Source organism: Patagioenas fasciata, chromosome 4 (assembly GCF_037038585.1).
Source record: "Patagioenas fasciata isolate bPatFas1 chromosome 4, bPatFas1.hap1, whole genome shotgun sequence".
NCBI classification, from domain to species: domain Eukaryota; kingdom Metazoa; phylum Chordata; class Aves; order Columbiformes; family Columbidae; genus Patagioenas; species Patagioenas fasciata.
In genome coordinates this window covers 41,589,942-41,610,502 of record NC_092523.1, presented here as the reverse complement: position 1 = coordinate 41,610,502, position 20,561 = coordinate 41,589,942, and the positions used below count along the sequence as shown (strand labels likewise).

The 20,561-nt window shown below is 36.1% G+C and overlaps 1 protein-coding gene and 1 long non-coding RNA gene across 2 annotated transcripts in view; both read left to right on the top strand.

Moving 5' to 3' along the window:
• The first annotated feature begins 831 nt into the window (after positions 1-831).
• On the top strand, positions 832-3,097 carry LOC139827917 (uncharacterized). Its single transcript, XR_011739055.1, has 3 exons — positions 832-1,024; positions 2,068-2,224; positions 3,023-3,097. It is a non-coding gene; the product is annotated as an uncharacterized lncRNA (long non-coding RNA).
• A 59-nt stretch (positions 3,098-3,156) lies between these two features.
• Positions 3,157-20,561, top strand: part of ANXA10 (annexin A10) — a 33,768-nt gene continuing 16,363 nt past the window's right edge. Inside the window, exons 1-3 of the mRNA XM_065837540.2 lie at positions 3,157-3,216; positions 13,975-14,059; positions 16,559-16,653. Coding sequence (XP_065693612.1) covers positions 14,020-14,059; positions 16,559-16,653 — 135 coding nt within the window. The 5' untranslated portion in view covers positions 3,157-3,216; positions 13,975-14,019. The remainder of the gene's footprint in view (positions 3,217-13,974; positions 14,060-16,558; positions 16,654-20,561) is intronic.

Below are 20,561 nucleotides of genomic sequence, written 5' to 3'. Positions count from 1 at the left end.
AAATTAAAGGAAGGGGTTCTTCATCTCCTCTACCCTTAAATAATCTATAAACTGATACTTAAAAATGAAGACTCCTCTAATACTGGTGAAGTTGGTAATTTGGAGGATTAGAGCTTCGCCACAAATGCGGAAAAAAAAAAAAAAAAGGCAGAACTTAGCTCTGGTAACCCTAAGGGGAACTGACAGGTGGATAATTAGAATTGCACACATTTCTTTTGTAATATAAATAGAGTTGGGAGTTGCAAAAGTTAAATTTGACTTATAGATCCTATGTTGATTCATTGTGTTAAAGTATTAACTACCATATGATTTACTGGATCATAGTGAGTAAGGTTCTACACACAATTGTAAGGTCATACAGCGAGTGTAATCCCCACTGCCACATTTTTCAAATACCCCAGACTTATTATTACAGCAGAGCTAGAGATTACCTTTTCACCACTTGATCTCTGTCATGTACTCTTGCATTCTCTAGCAGCACAGAGTAAAAAGTCCCATGCTCTTAACACATTATTGCTTGCCACTGCAGTAATATTGGACAAAAATGACAGTACTAATGTGTTTGTTAGTGTCCATATTTTATTATCTGAAGAGACTACAGAGCAACACCTGATGCTTATTATATCAATAGTGTGAATTTTAATTTTCATCTATATGTAACTGATATGCTAGAATGTATTTTTTCAGGCAAAATAAATAGAATAAGTTAATATTATTAATTTTATATTCAATCATTTTTGCTTCTCACTTTATTTAAATGATTCTTTTTTAAATAAGTATATGGATCTCTAATTAGAAATTAATTTCTCATTATTTTTACTCAAGGTTTCCATTAGAACAACATAGAAATGATCAGCTGCAATGTCTAAGTGTAAGCACACCAATGAGCAGGACAGGGGAATTTTGAGGAAGAACCTTTAGCACAGGTAAGAAATTTCATTGTCTGGGAGGACCTGAAGAAGAGGAACTGACCCCTTCTCACTCCTACTGGAAAGAACTGAGTCTCTCCAAAAAGGAAGAACAGGTAACAAAGTGAGAGAGAAGAAAATTAAGAAGGAACAGACATGGGAAACTTTTTAGCAAGAAAAAGGAGCAGGAAAGCAACCAGGTGCCCAGAAGAGTAACAAAAATCTCACCCTATAACTGGGTGAGAATTGCAAAGATTAAATAGAGGGAGAAACAGAAAAAGAACCTTTCATTGGTCCAGTCCACTGTGAACAGGAGTACAAATTATTCTTTCTCACTTCCTCTTTCAACAGCTCTTATTTTCTTGAACTGTTAAGGTCTCCTTCACTTTAGTCGAAAGTCAGTGTTTCCTATCTTTCGGTCTAAGTAATTATTTCTGCTCTCCTCTGCAGTCTCTCCAAGTAGTCCATATTTTTTTTTAAATGTGAGATTGCCAAAACCACTTGCAACACAACTTCTTTAGCTCTCCCCCAAAAGCAAGGATAAGCTCCTCCCCTAGAAATTACTCTCACCTCCGACCTACTGAGTCTTAAAGAAAATGTAAAGGTGAGATTAGGTTCACCTTGTACACCCTAGTACACAAACACTGGATCCATTTTCCTGAGCATTACACATACAAATCTATTTTGCATTTCCTTATAAGCCCTGCCTCTTGCCTTGGAGGGGAGACGGCAGGGAAGGACAGCCAAAGGACATTCACAAGGAAAAGTAGGTTGAAACCTCCTCTTCTCTTGAACACCTTCTCCCCAGTTTTCTCTAGACTCTCTCACAGCTTTTCGCAGAAAGATTCATTAAAACCAGATTCTAATTCAGTAATCAGTTACGTGTTCTCACATTATATGTCAGGTATTAGTAATTCACAGTACAACAATTTTAGCCTATTTATTTAGACCCTACGGTTCCTGACCACTGAAGGTTTTGACACAAGCAGACTGAAACATTGTTGTAAACCTGTAAAATTAATCTGTTTTGTGTTATACTGAATATTAACTGTATAACATTTTAATCACAGCAATGAAATCGATGTAAAATTAGAGTCTGAAAAAGAGAGGCTTAAAATGTTCTCATATTCTTATCACTGCTTTAAATATGCATTGTCAGGAGACTGGATCCTGCCCTGGGTACCACCCTCAGCACCTTGCATATGCCATCTGCCAACCAGCCAGACCAGATTCTTTATGGATCATTTTGCTCAGCTGTACAGTGGGACTATATTCCCCAGCCACTCTTGAAGAGCACTTGAGATACAGAGATTAAAGTAAGTTCTTGGTACAATTATAATGAAGACAAATATCTACCTAAGCTCTAACGAAAAAAGAGAAAGCAGAGACATGACAGTCTGAAGCCCACATTTCACATGCTTATGCTTCTCTGTGAAACTCTTCCAACTATTTCTAAGAACATGCATGTAGTCCTTATGCATAACACAGACTGACACGCAAAAGATGGTACTCAAATAATTGCTACTGAGTTCATACAAGCCCAGAGATAGTTTTTAATGATTAGAAGAGTTGCTAACATATTAAGGCTACAAAATAAAGTATATTTTTCATTCTTTCCAAAGTCTACCTGAATTGGGAGAAAAAAAAAATCAAGCTTTTAGTACATGCTACAAAGCATGTGATGGATACATTAAGAAAACCAAGAAAAATCTGAAGTAATCTAATTCAGATTTTGAGCTATTATTCCTCTCCAACTATTGCAGAAAAATGATCTGTGTATACTGGTACCCAATCAGGATAACAGTAGCCTATGCTTTCCATTAAATTTGTACTAGAGGATGTACAGACTGATTCTGCACCTCTATTTTATATTCCTAGAATTTTTTTTTGAGAAAACTTTGTATTTTCTCAACAATTTATCACAATTATAGTTGTCATTAACAGAAGAAATACATGGTATTAACCATGAAAAACGAGGGTTTGGTGTCAGTTGGACAGTTTGGATTCTGTAAAAGTCTTCTAACAGAGCAATGTTGCAGGATTTTTTATCATTTCTTTGCAGGATTTTACAAATCATAACATGTGAAAACATCAAGGGAGACTCTCTTTTACAGGGTTCCACTGAGGTCCAAGAATCAGCCTTCATCACCCCAGGTAACACATAAGGACTATAAAGCATCTTCGTATGCATGCCAGTGCAAATGGTTATTAGACCAAGTGATGACCTGATTGATTTCAGCACAAGGAAAAAGGAACTGGACCAGCCTCAATCTGAAGAGTAAATCATTAACCCAAGCACTTTCTGCAGGTGAGCATTTCATTCTGTGAATAGCTGAATTCTGATTCTTAAAATCAACACAGCAGAACCGAGGGTGTTGCACTAATGACTCTGTTTACTTAGGTTATAATCATATTTATTCACATATGATTAATGACTAAGTATACAGTGAATCTACAAAACCCAAGGACATACGGTACCAGGCAACGTTCCTGCTTCATTGTTACCTTGGAGCCTCATGTACGTGGTATCGGTTTGATTGGACTGTTTCTCTCAGTCCTCCAAAACAGAACAGAATTGAACTGTTAGTTTTATTCTAGGAAAGCTACTATTATCAGCTCAACAGAACCTGAAGACTTGAATCAAAATGTATTGTGGAGATTATGTGAGTATAATGAGCTGTTCTCTGAAATCTTACAAAATTTTTCACTGCTCTTGAGTTGTCGTCACACATGTTGGGACCCGTTTCCCTCTACTGGTAGAAATTAATCTCAGGTGAAGTTCATTTATTTGTTATTTGGATTTAGTTCTGGGGTTACTTACAGTATATTCAAAGTATCTTAAATGAAAATTTAAATATAAAGAGTTATCAGTGCTTGTGTCATAATTTTAGGCCTTTCAAGAAAAAATAATTTGGTTTTTATCTCTTTGTGATACTCTGTGGGTTTTCTATATCTGCACTTAACTGTTACACAAGACATAAAATTGCATATTATCACCAAATTCCTAACTGTATTAAAAATAAAAAAGTGAGTTGTTCAGAAGATACCACTTCATGGTACTTTTTTGTCAGGCTATCTTTTTTTTATCTTTTCACAAGATAGTCTGTAACTGCATAATTTAACTGAATACCTTTTTCATCTATAACCATTTAGTTTTGTTCACAATGTGAAATATATATTAAAGCAAAGAAATGCTACCTCTACAAGGCCCATAACACAAGAAGAGCTATTAGTTATTGTTCCACATCAATAAATTATAGCAATATAATAAATGGTTTCATTGGTGGTCTTCAACAAAATAAAAGTTCATAGTGCAATTTTAAATATGCATTCTGAAAGTGGTTATAGTTATTATTTCATGACAGCAAAATATGAAATTGCTTTCTGCACCTGGCATACTGATAATTACGTTCACTAAGGACTTTCATATTCTTTTAATTATTATTAGTAGGAACAGTGATTCATTCTTCTTAAATGCTTTTTGCATATGCATTCCCAAATAATACACAGATCAATGCAAAATTTTATAAAGGATGAATATTTTATTCTTATTTTATTTGAAAGCATAATTGCACTAATTATTCCAACCTCATCAATAAAGTATTTCTTTATATTCTTTATATTTCTGTATACTGCAAACATTTAGGCTTTTTTTCTAAAGAAATAGGTATTTAATGTGTTTTACTACTGTGTTTGGTTTTCTGCAACTGGGATCTTGCATTTTTACTAGACCAGTTAAGAACAGAGAAGGGATTTTCTTCTTTGTTTCTTATTTTCTCTTTTAATTGCTATGTTATTAATCTATTCCTGATAATTAAAGGAAGACAGGAAAAATAACTCCATGTGACAAAGCTAGTAGATCCATTTCAGCTGGAGAAGTCAGGAAGTTCAGTTTCTTTTCTGCTTCCCGTTTATTGAGATCAATTGTATTTAAATAATTGACACTGCAGCTACATACAGTGTGTTGCCTAATATTAATGGCAATACATTATAAAATAGCTCATAGAAGAAATTATTTTGCTCTTGAAGTCATTAAAATTGGTAATTATTATGTTTGCAGTAACACTGCAACAGTTTGATAGTACTATCAAAAAATCAAATAAATTCCACGTTAATTCTTAACTGTGGGAGATGTTTACAGAATCCATTTTAGGCTTAATTTAATTGAATCATTGTGCACTAGGCAGTGTTTAGGACTGCTAAGCGAAGAAGGAACTGAAGTTCCTAATTCTGATCCTCTGAACTGTACCAAAATACTCCAAAATAAATGATGCAAATATCATCTCTCTATTCCCTCTGCTTCTAAATATATAAAGACACATGAATTACCTCCCCTTCCCCCCCTTTTTTTTTAATTATCACAGAATCAAGAGAGTAGAGAAGCACCTGTAGACAAAGGGGTGTACACTGGTCTCAGGAAAGACATGTAAACTTGATTACAGGCTTTCTTTGACAAGTAGTCTGATGAATTATACTTTTTTTCCCGATTTCCATGTGCTATGGGAAGGGAAGGGAGGGAGAGAAATCAGGGTTACATGTGAACTATCTGACTGGATCCGAACCAGCGGAACAGATTTCTTTGCTGAGGCACCCCGACAGAATGGGGACATGCAGTGCGGAGTCCAGGCAAATGTTCTCCCCTGGATGTCAGCTGGTTCCTCAAGATAAAGTCGGTCACGGAGCAGTGGTAGGTTTCTCAGATTTGTTCTCTCTAGCAAATGCCAAGCAAGAAAACAGGGCTTACACAGGACTGAGTGGTGAGGCTGTCACATTAATTTCTTGTCTGCTCTTCTTAAACAAAACCTTAGATCGATAACAAGTCTTAAAAGCACACTTTAGACTTAAAGATATTTTTCAAGTAATCCCAGAGCATTAATACACCATTAATTCAGAGCATAAGAAACATGAAAAGGATTTGGAACTATTACTTTCAAAATTTACTTTGTTCTTTAAGATTATCTCCTTTATATTTTATGTTACATAAATTAGTAATTACATTTGTTCTATATGAACAACCGGATAGGATGGAGTCCCCCAAGATCAAGAATGAGAAAAATAAAATGTTAACAGCAGCAGTTCTGCCATATTCAGCAATGCAGTGCAACATCATTATCAGAGATTACATACAGAAAATGGCTCCCCACAGTACCACAGAGGTAAAACTACAAGAAATTAGACAAAATGACATCTGTGAACTCTCTAAAATATATATACAGGAAAAGATGGGAGCCTTTGGAGAAAGAATTTTCTACGTTTATAAGTACTCCTTCCATTACTGTATCATATATTATTGAAATGAAGTGTAACACATACAGTAAACTCACAGTAAATCAAAATACTCATGAAATTTTTATTTAATAAAGTTGCACAAAAAAGGATATCTTTGCAAATGTATAGCTTGCTCACAGCATGTAGTTAGCTAATAAAGCAAGCATTTTATTTTAGTAGATATTCCCTAGGGGAAACATTCAGACTGAAGAGTCTGACTTTGTTATCAGCAGAATGACTTACTGAACAAATATTATTAGAAGGTTGTTCACACTTTAGATTGCCTTTTCCATCACAAGGCTGAATTGCTTCAACTTTACACTTCACAATTTGATAAAAGCTTTTACTGATACTTTTGTTGAACTCCTTATGGCTTTGGAAAAGCTGTAACTTCCTTGCTCCCATACAGAATGATGGTAGAGTGTAAGTATCATTTTCAGAGTTGTTACAAATTTCACAGTCCCTTTACAATCTCTTTCGTTGTTTTGATTCATTCAACTAACACCACACAAACTCGTTCTGTCTGCACAACTGTTTTGTAATCAGTTCCTTTCAAAAGAGTTAAATGAACATGTACAAGCACACAGATATATGTATGAAGTGCCCACCTGGACCACCCTGTGGAAACAGATCTGTGTTTTTATAGATGAGGGTATCTTGATGCCAGAAAGAGGATTAAAATCCTTAAAGTCAGAAATCACTGAATCACCTCTGCAGATTTGTTTGCCTTACTTTTAGGTGCTTAGACACTTCAGGGACATAGAGCAAAATATTGTTGATTTTCTTCCTTCTGAATAATAGGTATCCTTTTTGTTAGGGTTCTGCAAAAGAAAGATACAGCATGAAAACCTAGTCCTACTATTAAGAACATTAAGTGATCCAAAAATGTCCCTGCTCTTCTTAACTTTCAAAAATATTTCTGTTACTTCTGAATCACAGTTTTGTTTTGCTTCTGTGGATGGGTTGGAGAGCATTGTACTTAGAGAAATGATATTTAGTGAATGTATCCTAACTCTTCCTCTGACATCACCAAGACAACCACAATGCAACTTTCACTGCTGTGGATTTAGCTTTTCCATGAAGTGTAATTTCTGCTTGCAGCAAACAGTAACATAATGTTCATTTTAAGTGTGAAATTCAGGGTCTTAAAGTTGATGTGATCATGAATCTTAGATCTTTTATTCCCCCTCCCATGTCTTGCCACCTTCTTGACTTTAGCAGTTTTGTACTTCAGCACCTATGTCAGTTAGCTATTTTGTACTCCAGCAAACATCTGAAGCACTTCTATTTGAAAAAGGCAGACACAGAGCATACTTGGTTTTAGTCTGGAGAGAGAACACTGCTTTGAATTTTAGTATTAAGTATACAGTAGCTGGTTACAGATAAATAATTAACATGGGACTCTCCTACAGAGGGAAACTCAGATGCATTAAACCCAGGGTCAGAGTAAACAAAAGGGCCTGGTCTGCCTTACTTCTAGATAATGGAAACGATCGCTGATTCTTTAGTACAAGCTTGATGTGGATCATAAAAGAGCTTAATGATTAAGGACATATGGGAGAATTGGGGTATTTTAGTATATTTTCCTCTTTTATAAAATATCACTGATAAAGCTAATTTCAGTAGATTAAAGCTGAAGTAGCATTTAGAGTACTGACCAGAAAAGTTTACCTTTAAAACAGCTTGCTTTTTCCAAATCAAAGACACTTATTTAGTCTGTAGATGAAAGGCAGGAATTTTTAACATCATAAATTATAACCTAGAAGTGCTGAATTACGATTAAACAATGCCAACTTTAATTTTCAAACTGTTTCTTAAGAAAGGGACAAATGATGTCGGTGCGATCCTAGCCTTCCACCCACCCCTTAAGCCAGTGTTTTGCTGATGCTCTTCTCCTGAATTCTTTTGTCTTCTATAGCAGTCTGGTGCTCAAGGTGCACAACATACTCTGTACTGATCATTGACACAGCTTCCTACCCCTGTTGTTGGGCACATGAGTAATTTTTTTCATATCACTTCTATCTAGGGTGGCTTCTGACAAAAGCATAGACTGAGTTCCCCCCTCTTTTTTTTTAAGTTATCATCACAGTAGCTCTTGATGTTCTATCTCACAGCAGTTGCCACCTCATGTTCTCTATTTTGCAGAGGAAGCTGTAGTGATTCTGCAGGTTTTTATTCACTTTGATTTACGATGTGCTCTCTGGTCCTGTAAAATATTTTCAACTAATCTTCAGAAGGAGTTATTGTAATGTCATTGGTGCCTCAAAGCTGTTGGAATCTGATGATGGTACCTGTGCTATGGCCTACCTAATAATTCATCCTGATCGATGGGGAGCTGTTGCTTGAATTACTCAGCACTCTGTTGGACATTTCATTGACTGGAGGGTGTTTAAAGGTTTATTTCTTCTCTATGTAGGTAGCTTTTTTCTTCCACATAAATTTCACTTCATGTTCGGGATCTTCTGGTGGATATTTGGAAGAACTAAATGTATTTTAAAAAATAAACATGAAGTAAGAAAAACCTCAACAGAGGAATGAGTTAGCATCCCTATAGTGACTATCTTAAGGCTCGTGGAAGCAAAGTCATGAGATTATACCGCTAATTTCGTTATGCTTTTCAGACCTTAGGGGAGAAAAAGATGTTGTGTAAGCAAAACAGAAATGGCCATAGACTCAAAACTTGCCGTCTTGATGTTAGATTCCAATACTTTCTTATCAGTTCCTTGTAAATATTCATCCATACAGGGTGTAATGTTTAATATTAAATTTACTCATTGGAAGATAAGTGATTTTACACAGGATTTTCAATCTAGTAGAGTAGTGCAAAATGTACTGAAAACATAAGATAAATGTAATACTGATGAGATCCCTGTTACTTCATGATGTGCTCACTATTACAGTGCTGGCCACCGCCAACCACCAGGAAGGAATACATGGGTTGAAGCCAGCTTAAGCCCGTTGTTCTCTTCCAAATTATTTTGCTAGTTGCTAATTTTGTATATTCTATGTTGGGCTAAGCCACTCCCCTCATGCTCCTCTGGCTAACTCGGGGAGACATTCACACCCTTTTAATGAACTCAGGTATAAACACTTACACCACCAGTTCATTCACACAACCATGTATAGCTGTGTACCTAGAACAAACGCCACTCTCAGCTGCCTTTGTGTTGAGATAAAAGCAACTTTCTTTGCAACAGCTGTGGCCAGCCACATCCTGCATTGTTCCCTGAATTTCATGGGCACATCACCCTGCCCAGCTCCTCTGAGCCCTCTTCTATTACAGGGGTTTATTGGTCAGGCACAGCTGACTTCACTGAAAATGAATGAAGTGTAACAGCAGTACGTGTAACTACACTCAGCTATTCAATCAACCCTAAAAATGCCCTGCTTCAAACCAGGGCAGTAGAAATTCTCTAACCAAAGATAATGGAAAGGAACAACCTATTCCCGTGTATTTGTCTGCTCCCTGATGAAAATTCAATCTGTTCTAATTTCATTCAGTTACCAAATGCCTCTGCTGCTCTGCTCCCTCAGTTTGTGCAGTGATGAACACTGCTGCTAGCTATACATTTCCTAGGCACCTATAGACATTCAAACCCTGTATAATATTTGAGGGCAACATGATTTTGCACCCTAGGCCCCAGGTTCTGGAAGCAGAGCCCCAGCCTTCCCAAACTGAGTTGTTTTGACCTGTTTCCTTATTTTCTTCAGGAATGCCAAGCAAAAGAATGCTGGAACCACAGACACTTCTAAAATATGACAAGATTGCAACAAATCTTTGCAAAACAAAATGCCTACCACAACCTCCGAGTTTATCTCTCCATATAGGAGATTATTGTCATCATTCAGTCTTATTCAACAACTTTAAACTACACCAACTCTTTCATGGTTTCAGTCTCCCCATAAAACTACACCAAAGGACATTAGAGCAGTCATTTGTTCAGAAAAGCACCTCTTGGATTTCTGCATTGCTTTTGAAGTGAGATTTTTCCTTCTCACCTGCCATGTAGCATCTTGTCACCACAGGACAGTTGTGTCATCTGCCAGCACAGCACTAAGTCCCCATCCTCTGTGACAAGTTTATGGATTGTCCATGCAGGATTTACCTCAGAGAGGCACAGACAGCAGTGTAGCATCCAAAAATCAATCTCTGTCTCTGTTGAACCAAAAAATTTCCTTGGCTTTGCCTTCCATGGTAAATATCACACAGCTCTCTCAAATTACTTGATACTGGACAGAAACCAAAGGGCTGTAACACACAGCAAGTGTGTTATCACTCCATAATCATACTGATCTTGGACACAAAATTACCAAAGTTCATCTCTAAAGGTTTAGCCCAGACCTGCTTGTGCCCATATTTCAAAAACTCAATGAAAACAGGTGGAATAAGTTTAATAAATAATTAACTCCTGAAGACTGTGAAATTAAGTGCCTAAAGTGAACCAGGCATGCTTCTGCAGGCTTGTGACAGACAGGAATTATGAAAGTGGTCACAGGATAAAACTGACATAGGTTGTGACCGGATAAATCTTCCTAAAGGTTACACTGTATAAACACTGCAAAGTAGCGAAGTGCTTTCTTCAAGGTACTCAACGTTGCAACAATAATTCTGTGAGCTGTGCCAGCATTAAGGCATCATTAGCTACTTGGAAATTCCTTCTTAGGATGCTGATAGTGTGTATGTTGGAAGTACCAGACCTCAGTTCAAAGAAATGTTGTGTATCCGAAGAATGCTGAATTTGCTAAGAAACCGCTCTGAAAATACAAATACACTGAAAATCCTCACAAAAATAACACTCTGGGACAAATGTCTTTGTGGGATGGAAGACAAAGTCAAGTGCAATGCATACACAACAAGAAAATTGTAATTAAATTTTAATTTGTTTAAAAACAAGCAAAAGGATGAGAGTTATTTCCCACAAAGGACTTGTATTAAAAGAAAAAAACAAAAAGTTGTATTTTGCCTGAAAGATACAAGGGCTGTATTGAGGTTTTGGGTCAAAAATGTACAAACCTGCAAATCTGTGTATTCAAAACTCTTCTTTCTATGATCAGTCCTTCCATTATATTTTTGCAAATATGCATTCTGCAAGGCCCTTATTTTTGTTTTGACTGTTTCATGAATAAAAATCTATATTCCAAAATCGTTAATGCTCACCACTATTCTGACTGAGAGGTGATATCTACTTTGAAAACTACCTTTACTCATTTTCTATTCAAAGGAGCATGCAAGAATCCACCCTTAAAATACTCATTAAGTTGGTCACTTATTTCTTACTTTAATACAAGTATCCTAAATGCTGAAAAGATCAGTGACTTAGCGGTTTGTTTTGTGACACCACGAACCTGGATGTGTGAAAGGAAATGCTTTGAGATAACTAATCTTTGAGGGAATTTAACCTATTCACAGATGTTACACAGATGAGGAGCCAGCACTGGTGTTTCAAATTAGACTTGAATAAATGCACACATATCCTACAATTTGTCTCCCTCACCCCACCACCCTTCTCACCAGCAAGGGTTGACAGGTTCAGACAGCACTTAAACTGAATGCCAGATATGTTTATGCTTTCTACCTTTGGGTTAAAATGCAGCTTCAAAGTCTTTGAATCTCATATCTGTTACTTAAATTCCTTTTGCTTCCTACCATCCTTTGTTATTATTCCCATCAAAATACTTTTATGTTTTGACAACTTTAACATAATATTTGATGATGTTTTGGGTTTAGACTAGTTTGCTTCTTTCTCCCAAGATGGATGAGCTATTTTATTGTCTCAGATATTTTGGGAGGCACGAATTAGAGCCAGAATGCTAGATCTCATTTTTTTTTCCCAGGTCACAGCATGTATCAACAAACATTTTTGATTCTAGATTCTAACAAAGTCATTTAGCATTTCTTTCCTTAGTGACTTCATTGATTAGTAAGCTTTGGTGTGGTTTGTTCAGCTATAGAGTTCAATCATTTCTGTCTCCTAAGCTGCAGAGAATGATGACTGAACCAAGGTCAGTGTTATTTGACATGCCAGCAACAGTTTGGGGGAAACGGAGCCCCACATACCATCTGGCCAAAGAGTGCTCACACCCCTCACTGCTGCCAATACACGTGACTAGAAAACTGCTGGCAAATGACATTTGGAGAAGTACGTGTACTGTCAGTAACTAGGATGTCGTGAGCATAGAAACTCTCACTTCATTTCTCAGGCTATTGTTTCCAGAGTCCTACCCTAGAGATACGTTAAGTGACAAGTGAGTCCCAGTGTACACAGTCCACTTCCACTCTGAGAGAAAGATGGGATGGAGCGTATCTTAAACATGAGCCTGCAATTCATTTTAGATACAACAACACGTATCACACTACAAAAATCAGCATGGTCACTTTTGTCTTCTCTGTGGCTGGTGTGTCTCTCTGTATTCCCAAAATATTTCTTTTTTTCTCATTTTTGTGACTGTTTTAGTAAGTAAAAAGGCACTACATGATTTGTGTTAAGTTGTAAGTGCAGGACCTTGCATGTAAATTATGAGCAAACTACAGAAGGATATTTGCCTATTGGCAAGTACTTTTTTGTCTAAAGACATGTTTCCCTACTAGTAGTTTTTAAAGTACCTCCCTTTAAAATCTTACATTTCTGACCATACGTTCTTTTCTTCACCTAGACACTGACAATTTTTTACCGCTACTTTTGCTTGGTGAGTCTAAAGTAATGATGAAACATCAGGAAATTACATCTTCCTTCTCATCAAAAACATTAATTTCGTACTTAATGCTTTTTAATTCCTTTGCTAAAACTGAGAACCAAGAAGGTCTGATTAGTGGTCAGGCAAAACATTATCATTACTATCATTAGTATATTGTTACTATATGATTACTATTGATGACATGATATATAAAAGGCTTTCAAGTGTATGTAAAGTGAGCAAACAAAAAAAAAAAAAAAAATTAGTGTAATCAGTGTACATCCTGATTCTAGGAGGTCTTTTACATCTGTAAAATATATCCCCTTTTTCCCTGAAATGTAAATTTCAAGTTAACAGTGTCATTTTAATCAGATGTATTTATTGAAACTAGGAATCATCACAAAAGATAACCTTAATACTTAGGACATCTGGAAAAGCAGGTAGAATCCTCAGAGGAATGAAAGAGGTTAACTAGGGAATAGAGCTGAGCAGATTTCAACCTGTTATTTTCTTCTGGGTTTCTGTGATTCTATGAAAATGAGTACATCAGTTCTGTTTATTATTCACAGCTGTCTTAAAAAGAAAAAGAAGAAATAATACATGAAATAAAATATCACTGAGAATGAACTGACAATAATTTAATCAGTTACAAAGCAACTAGGAAAATGATGTGGCCTTCTACATGGCACATCAGAAAACTATCTCTGCGCTTAGCAGTAACATCATTCCTTTAAAATACCACTAGGTTTGTAAGCAACCTATATATCTCATTCGTCATTTTCTCATTAGGCCTTTCAAATTAGAAATACCATGAGAAATAGATATTGAAGACTGTCAGGGATATAATGGATTAACTTTTAAAGATTAAGTAATATTTTCAGAAAAAAGGTCGGGGAAGAGATTGACACAAAACTAACTCATGCTAGGAGCAACTTTCTCCTCTTGGTTCCTCTTCCTAGAGTTTTCTGCAAGTTTAAGTTCTATTTCATAAATTTAAAAAATTGCATCCTGTTCCCCATGAAGCAAAGACAATTTAATGTTATGATGGCTGGTTTTCAACAGAATTATATATGCAGTGTTGTAGATGCAAAACACCTCAATTAAAGGCTGCTTTCTCCTTTAGCAGGTACAAGGAACGATTTTTCCCGCTCCGAATTTTAATCCTGTTATGGATGCTCAGTTGCTGGGAGGAGCCCTACAGGGAATCAGTGAGTATCTTGACTGATTTTAACACACCTTTTTTCTTCAGAAGGATCTCATAAAATGACATGCATTAGGCAAAATAACAACTCATAAAAGTGTCACCGATTCTCCAAGGTATCACAGTAAGACACACTGTCAATGTCCAAATAAATAATATATCTGCATTTACAGAAACTAAGAGGTGATTAAGATAAATCTAAAATCTATACCAACACTTAGGGTAGTAAATGCTTTCCTCAAGAAAATAAGAAAATGAAAACAGAATTCTGTGTTACATCACTACACTGAAGGCCAACAAAGTAAAGGCTTTTACTTGTAACTTCCATCATTAAATATTACCAGGGACTGTTAAGTCTTTTAAAATATCAGTCATCAAGAAATAAAAATAAATGGAGGAGAAAGTTTAAAGAATTTATGATCTTCCACTCAGGAGTGATTTTTGTTGTCAGTCTACGGACAGAAAAAAAAAAACAACAAGAAAAAAACAAACAAAACACCCACAAAACAAAACAAAACAAACAAACAAGCAAACAAACAAACAAAAAAAAAACCCACAAGACAAAACAAACCAAAAATTTTCGCCAAAGCATTTTTCTCTGTTCAGATTTTTGTGTTTTCCTGTTAAACATTGTTGGTACTGCTGAGACTCAGGATATTGATTTTTTTTTTTTTTACTATCTCAGATATTTTCCTCACATTAAAATTGTTTTATGTATCAGAATTTTTATTCCCCTTGGGCTTTTCACAAGGCTGCACAGCACCAAATCTTACATTCTGTTTTCAGTTTGCTTAACAGAAATGTGAGGACTAAGACTTAATGTCAAATGAACCACAAGGAGTATTATTGATCAGAGGGAATCTCAAGTATCGTTTTGATTAACGTGGCTACAGACGAAAGGTTATAAACGCTCTGCTAAACTTCAAACAATACTTCCAATGCAATGTTGCTAACATGGCAAGACTGTGATGATTCTCTTCGTATTGTAAATACAAACATATTAACCTTACTTTTAATTTCGCTATCAAACTATGCGGAACAAAGTTCTAATTTTCAAGGACAACTGGCAAAATAAAAATTCCAGCTTCAGAGGAGTTTAAGTGCCTTTAAAGGCACTGACTCCCTGGCTTTGAATATTGCACGCAACATTCCTTTTTGCGAGAAGGTTCAGTCACAAATGCTGTCCCACTGATACCAGTGGTGTTAAACAAATGAATAAAGTTATTTAGGGTTAAAATATTTCCTGCATCCTTCTTAGTTTTTACTGTAGAGACTACATAAGCTGTACAGATTTCTAGTGATATTTTCTGAAAAGTAAGGAGAAATCCTTATGCACAGAGTTTCAGTAATACTTCCATTTTGTTTGATGGAAAGGACTCAGACTGATGTTAAATGTGTCTTGCTAAAGAGCTGGTGTAATTGTGGCAAGATGATCCAGAAGAAAGAGAACTAAAGCTGGTGTATAATGAGCAAATGCAGGCTTCTTCTGCCAACATAAAAAAAAAAAAGTATTTGATGTCCAATTATATTTATGTAAAAATGGAACCTGTCAGTTTTAGATTATATGATAAAATCTGCATAACAAAGCTGCAATAGGTACAGAATGTGTATCTGTAACATATATATATATATATATGCATACCTATATTACAATGACAGGTAGAAACTTGGGAGACCACCCTCCTCCATTCAGATGCGAGCAGTTTCCCATGCTTTGCAGCCTAATTCATTTCTGCTGCAAGTGTGCTAATGTCAATTGATTTACACTTGGAGATACATTTATGCTGGAATGTCTTTCAAATGCTCAGCCATCGGAAATTACCACAAACCAACTTTTGGGATGGAAAAAAATTTTAAACGATAAAATAATTTTCAGACTATGTTAATTATCTTTTTCATAAGCAATAAATACTGATGCATTACAGAAGTTTAACAGTATGCTCTAGCCATCGAGCAAAAGATCACAGGTAACCTTCAACAAAATGCCCTTGGAGATTGGCTAAAATATTATATTTTTAAAACTTACTTTATATGGTTCCTCTGAAAATATATCTTTCAGTTTTTCAACAATGGTCTGACCATGGTTTGTCATTCCTATAAAAGAGACCCCTAATCCTAAAATGGCAATTTAATCCATATCAACAGAGTATAAAGTATGACTTCTCAGGCTTAGCCACAAATTCTGCTGGTATGCCTAGTTCTGAATAGATGAAAGCCTCTATCTGTTTTGTTGATGCTTTCAAATCCATTGAGCTTGAGAGAGGTGATGATGCATGTGATAATAACAGACCACTTCACTTTATGCTGGTATTACACCAGCAAGTCAAAGATACGTAAGCACAGTAAATATAAATCATGTTGGTAAATATCAGTGGGATATTAACCTGTTGATCTCTTTTTTACAAGAAATTAGGTTAGTGTTCTGGAACAAAACACAAACAGTCACAAATGTAACTAAATTACAACACTTTGTTAATTTAGAGCCTGTGCTGTGTTTCCTTTACAGGTTGTGAGAAAGATGTGTTGATTGATATCCTAACGCAGCGTTGCAACGCACAGCGGCTGATGATCGCCGAGGCGTACAGGGACATGTACGGCCGGGTATGACAGCGCTGGTCTGGCCTTTCAGCACTTCTGTCCTTCGCGTCCCCGGTGCAGTCAGTCAGCCCTTCTCTCGGGTCAGTCACTGGAACAAAAAACCTGGCAGACGGCTGGCTGGCACCCGTGGACTGGCACACAATTTCACACACGTAACTATCAAAACCTATGATGGTTTCAAACTGCCATTTTTATAGCAGCAGAAGCACTTCTGCCACCCGCAAAGTTTTTCTAGAAAAAAAAAAAAAGAGACATGGAAAGTTTCTACTTCTATAATTCATTCTCTTCCTCTATTGACCAAACGACAATTTCTAGACAGACTTACTTCTTCCTCCATGTGCTTTTGGAAGTTTCTGCAGTACTTTTTTCAAGTTTTTTGAATTAAAAAAAAATATCGTAATTGGGTTTAAATACCAAAGAAAAACACCATACCAACAGTTACAGGTAGTTGTACCTTACTCACTAATACTCTCATCTCAAACACTGACATTCTCAGACCACACACTATGTAATCCCATCCATACACTCAGCACAATACTCATCTGAGCTGCTTAATGTTAAATTTATGAATCTTTGAAAGGTGTTTAAAAAAATTTAAAACGTAAAAAATACATGGTTTTTTTTTCAAATGCATTTACTGTATTAGACAAAGAAGTTTTTTTTCTTAAACATACGCAGAGACAGATATCCTCATTCTATGTCCAGATCTACTATTGCTAAACAAATGACTTTGAGAAAGTCACAGTGCCTGCATTTTCCTCACTTACCCCAGCTATGTAAGGGCAAAAATAATAGCAACATCTTCTGTAAAATCCCTGTGAAATCTAGTGATGAAAAGGGCTGTATGAAACTAGATACCATTGGAAAGCTAAAGAAAAATGCTGTGATAAAACTGACCAGATGTGGCCTTCCCCCTTCCAGTGTTATTCTTTTCCCAAAACCTGAAAAACTACCGTCTTACTGGAAAATGCCTTGAAGGTCACTGTATGCTTGCCGTTGAATTGACCATCATGAAGGAGAGGGAGTTTGCAGAAATCCTACCACATAGCCCTCAGCCTTAATTAGAGTTAACTAGAAATGGTTCATTCAAAACCTCCATACTAACCACGGATGTGGTAGTGTGTTACACCACCAGTCTGCTAACCAGCAGCACAGAGTATTTTTATCTTTGGATAGCCAAGTAGTCTTCCAGAGTCAGCCTTGTGCCACCTGTACACCAAAATATCTCACAACTGTTGGCCTCTAATATGCTGAAACAGCCCCTTACTCTCCTAGAATTGGGGAAAAGAGAAGAGTTGGACTTAATCAGTGCAGTGTGTTGATTTGGTGTTGTTACACACCTATAGGACATCACTGGCTTTATTTGGACAAAAAACAAAATTCAAACACAAAATATCTGTGATATTATACATGCAGTCTTGAATGGATTAGTATGTTATAAATAGACTGTAAGAGAACAATAACTGAATCACAGACTGAACTCAGTGGATCTGCATGATTAAAAGTTGTTTTCTATTATGAGCTGTTTATTGGGTTACCATTACCATCACACATGCATACCACACAAGTTCAGTGTTTATCCACACAACATTGCTCACTGAGCTTTAGTTTTACTTACAGAAAAACAAAGCATGACAAGCTACCCAAAGGTGCCTGTGACAGTGAAGCATCCAGGCCCATTCTTTCCAGGTCTTCATTTATCTCCTTAATTACCGGACAGTGCTCCTTCTCTACACTCCATCCATAGCAGCTAGCTGGGGTTTTTTCACCTTTTCTCTATAGTGTTTCAACTGGACTTCTCATTTGAACAACAGAAAACATTTAAAAGCTCCATATAACTTTTTATCTTTAATTTCTGCACTCTGATGCATGATGATGACCTACAGATAACCACTCAATATCAATATCTCAATAAGGAATTGCCAAATGTCCTTCAAGAATGGTGTTATGATTTGCCATATTTAGTATTAAAGGAGAACAATTATTGACTTGCTCACTACTGATCTATTTGGATTTTCTTTACAATCCAAAATAAAAATATAAACAAATAAATAAATCCCTATGAAAACACACCACCTTTAAATTTATAACTCTGCCAGCCAAATTCAGTCAACCTGAAGTACTATAAAACCAGTAACCGCAGACCTAAAGATGTAGAAGAACTAAAAAAGCCAAAGAAAACCTCAGATGTAATTTTTAAGAATTTTGATCTCTGAAACTATGAATAATAATAAAAGTGAAAGGCAAGCAAACTGTTTTTATATTCCAGCAACATGTTACAGAAAATTCTGAAACTCATGGAACATCTTGCATATGCACCCACATTTTTAATTTAAATGGATCCATCAAGCACTGGGAATACTTTATAGTGCAAGATATACCAAGATACTCTTGACAGCTTTCCAAAAGTTCTGCCTTTTGCCATATGGAGACAGGGGTCAGTGCAAGTTAGCTCTAATCTAATCCAGAGATGAAATAGGAATGCTGGTTTGGGGGTTTTGTGTGTGTGTGTTTTTGTTTTGGTTTGGTTTGGTTTTGGTTTGGTTTTTTCTTTTTGTTTTGTTTGTTTGTTTGTTCTTTCTTTTTTTCTTTTTCCTTTTTTGTTTTTTTTCTCAGCTGTAACAGCAGATATATTGACATGGGTCATCTGGTTAGTGCTCCATGTGATTTATTTGACTGACCCCTCAAAAGTTTGTTATCTTGGACGGGAACTGCCAAACAGGATGGGATGTGTCTTGCCCTGAATTGCTGCAGTTTACACTTCAGAAGATACTTTAGCACACAGCAGTGAGAGGTTTTAACTGCCTGTAATCGGTATTAATGGATATATTGCATCAAGTGAATGTGCTGTTCAGCAGTACCATCTTATGAGTGGTAAATTCTGCAGCACAGAAAAGAAATACAGGCAGGCAATAACAATTTTAGCCTTCTCAGTTTAATCTATGGCAAACCTGTCAGTTAGTCCAATCCTCCACCTTCTTAATTTCAATTCATTCTGTTCAGTATGGAAATATGGCAGCAACTATGCCTATTCATTTGACAAATAGAAAGTGTGACACATTAAAAGGAGAAATATCTTTAAAAAAAAAAAAAAAAGAAAACCGTGATCTGGCTGCACGATTCAGACATACGGACATGCTTTAAGATTCATTTTTACAATTAGCCTTCAAGGATTTCTTATAGCAGACGTGATTAAGAAATGTTAATAATGACAACTTAGAGTTGTCTTTTCTTATTTTTCAATACTTCCCTTAGTTCTGATTGCAGGAGTAATGTTTAATTAGTATCCATTTGTATTATTAATCCATTTTCCCACAGGCAAGTTGTCAGAAGTGAAATGTCTTAATGAATAAATTTCTATTACATGTGTGATTTAGTGGTTGTCAAATGCATCTAATGTGCATTTACTGAAGACTGTGTATGTTTCTTCATAACAAATTTTAATGTATGTCCTCCTTCATTGATACTCTAGCTATTAATTTAATTATATCCACATATGTATCAGCTCTGAAAAAAAGGAGAGCTCATATCATGGGGACCATTTCTGGTACTCTTTTAAATTCAGGCTTAGGTCAGAGCATATCTGAGAGGTACCTAGTGCCATACACAAAACATTTTAAAAAAATAGTGCACAAGTATCCTTTTACTCAGAAACAGCAATAGTATAAACAACAAACTTTTGGCATTTCCAGTGTTTTGAAAGATGCTACTGGGAAAGCGGAGACTGGGGAGGAAAGTCTCATCCATTACTTGCTACCTGGCAAGCGAGTCCTGAGACACATTTGAGAGAAGAGAGGTGTTTCCTTTTATTAATCCAGCATCTGTCAAAAATAGTTAATTCAGTTTGAATGTAATATATACATAAATTAAAGCCCCTAACTTTCCAGTAATCCAAAGCAGATATTTTCATG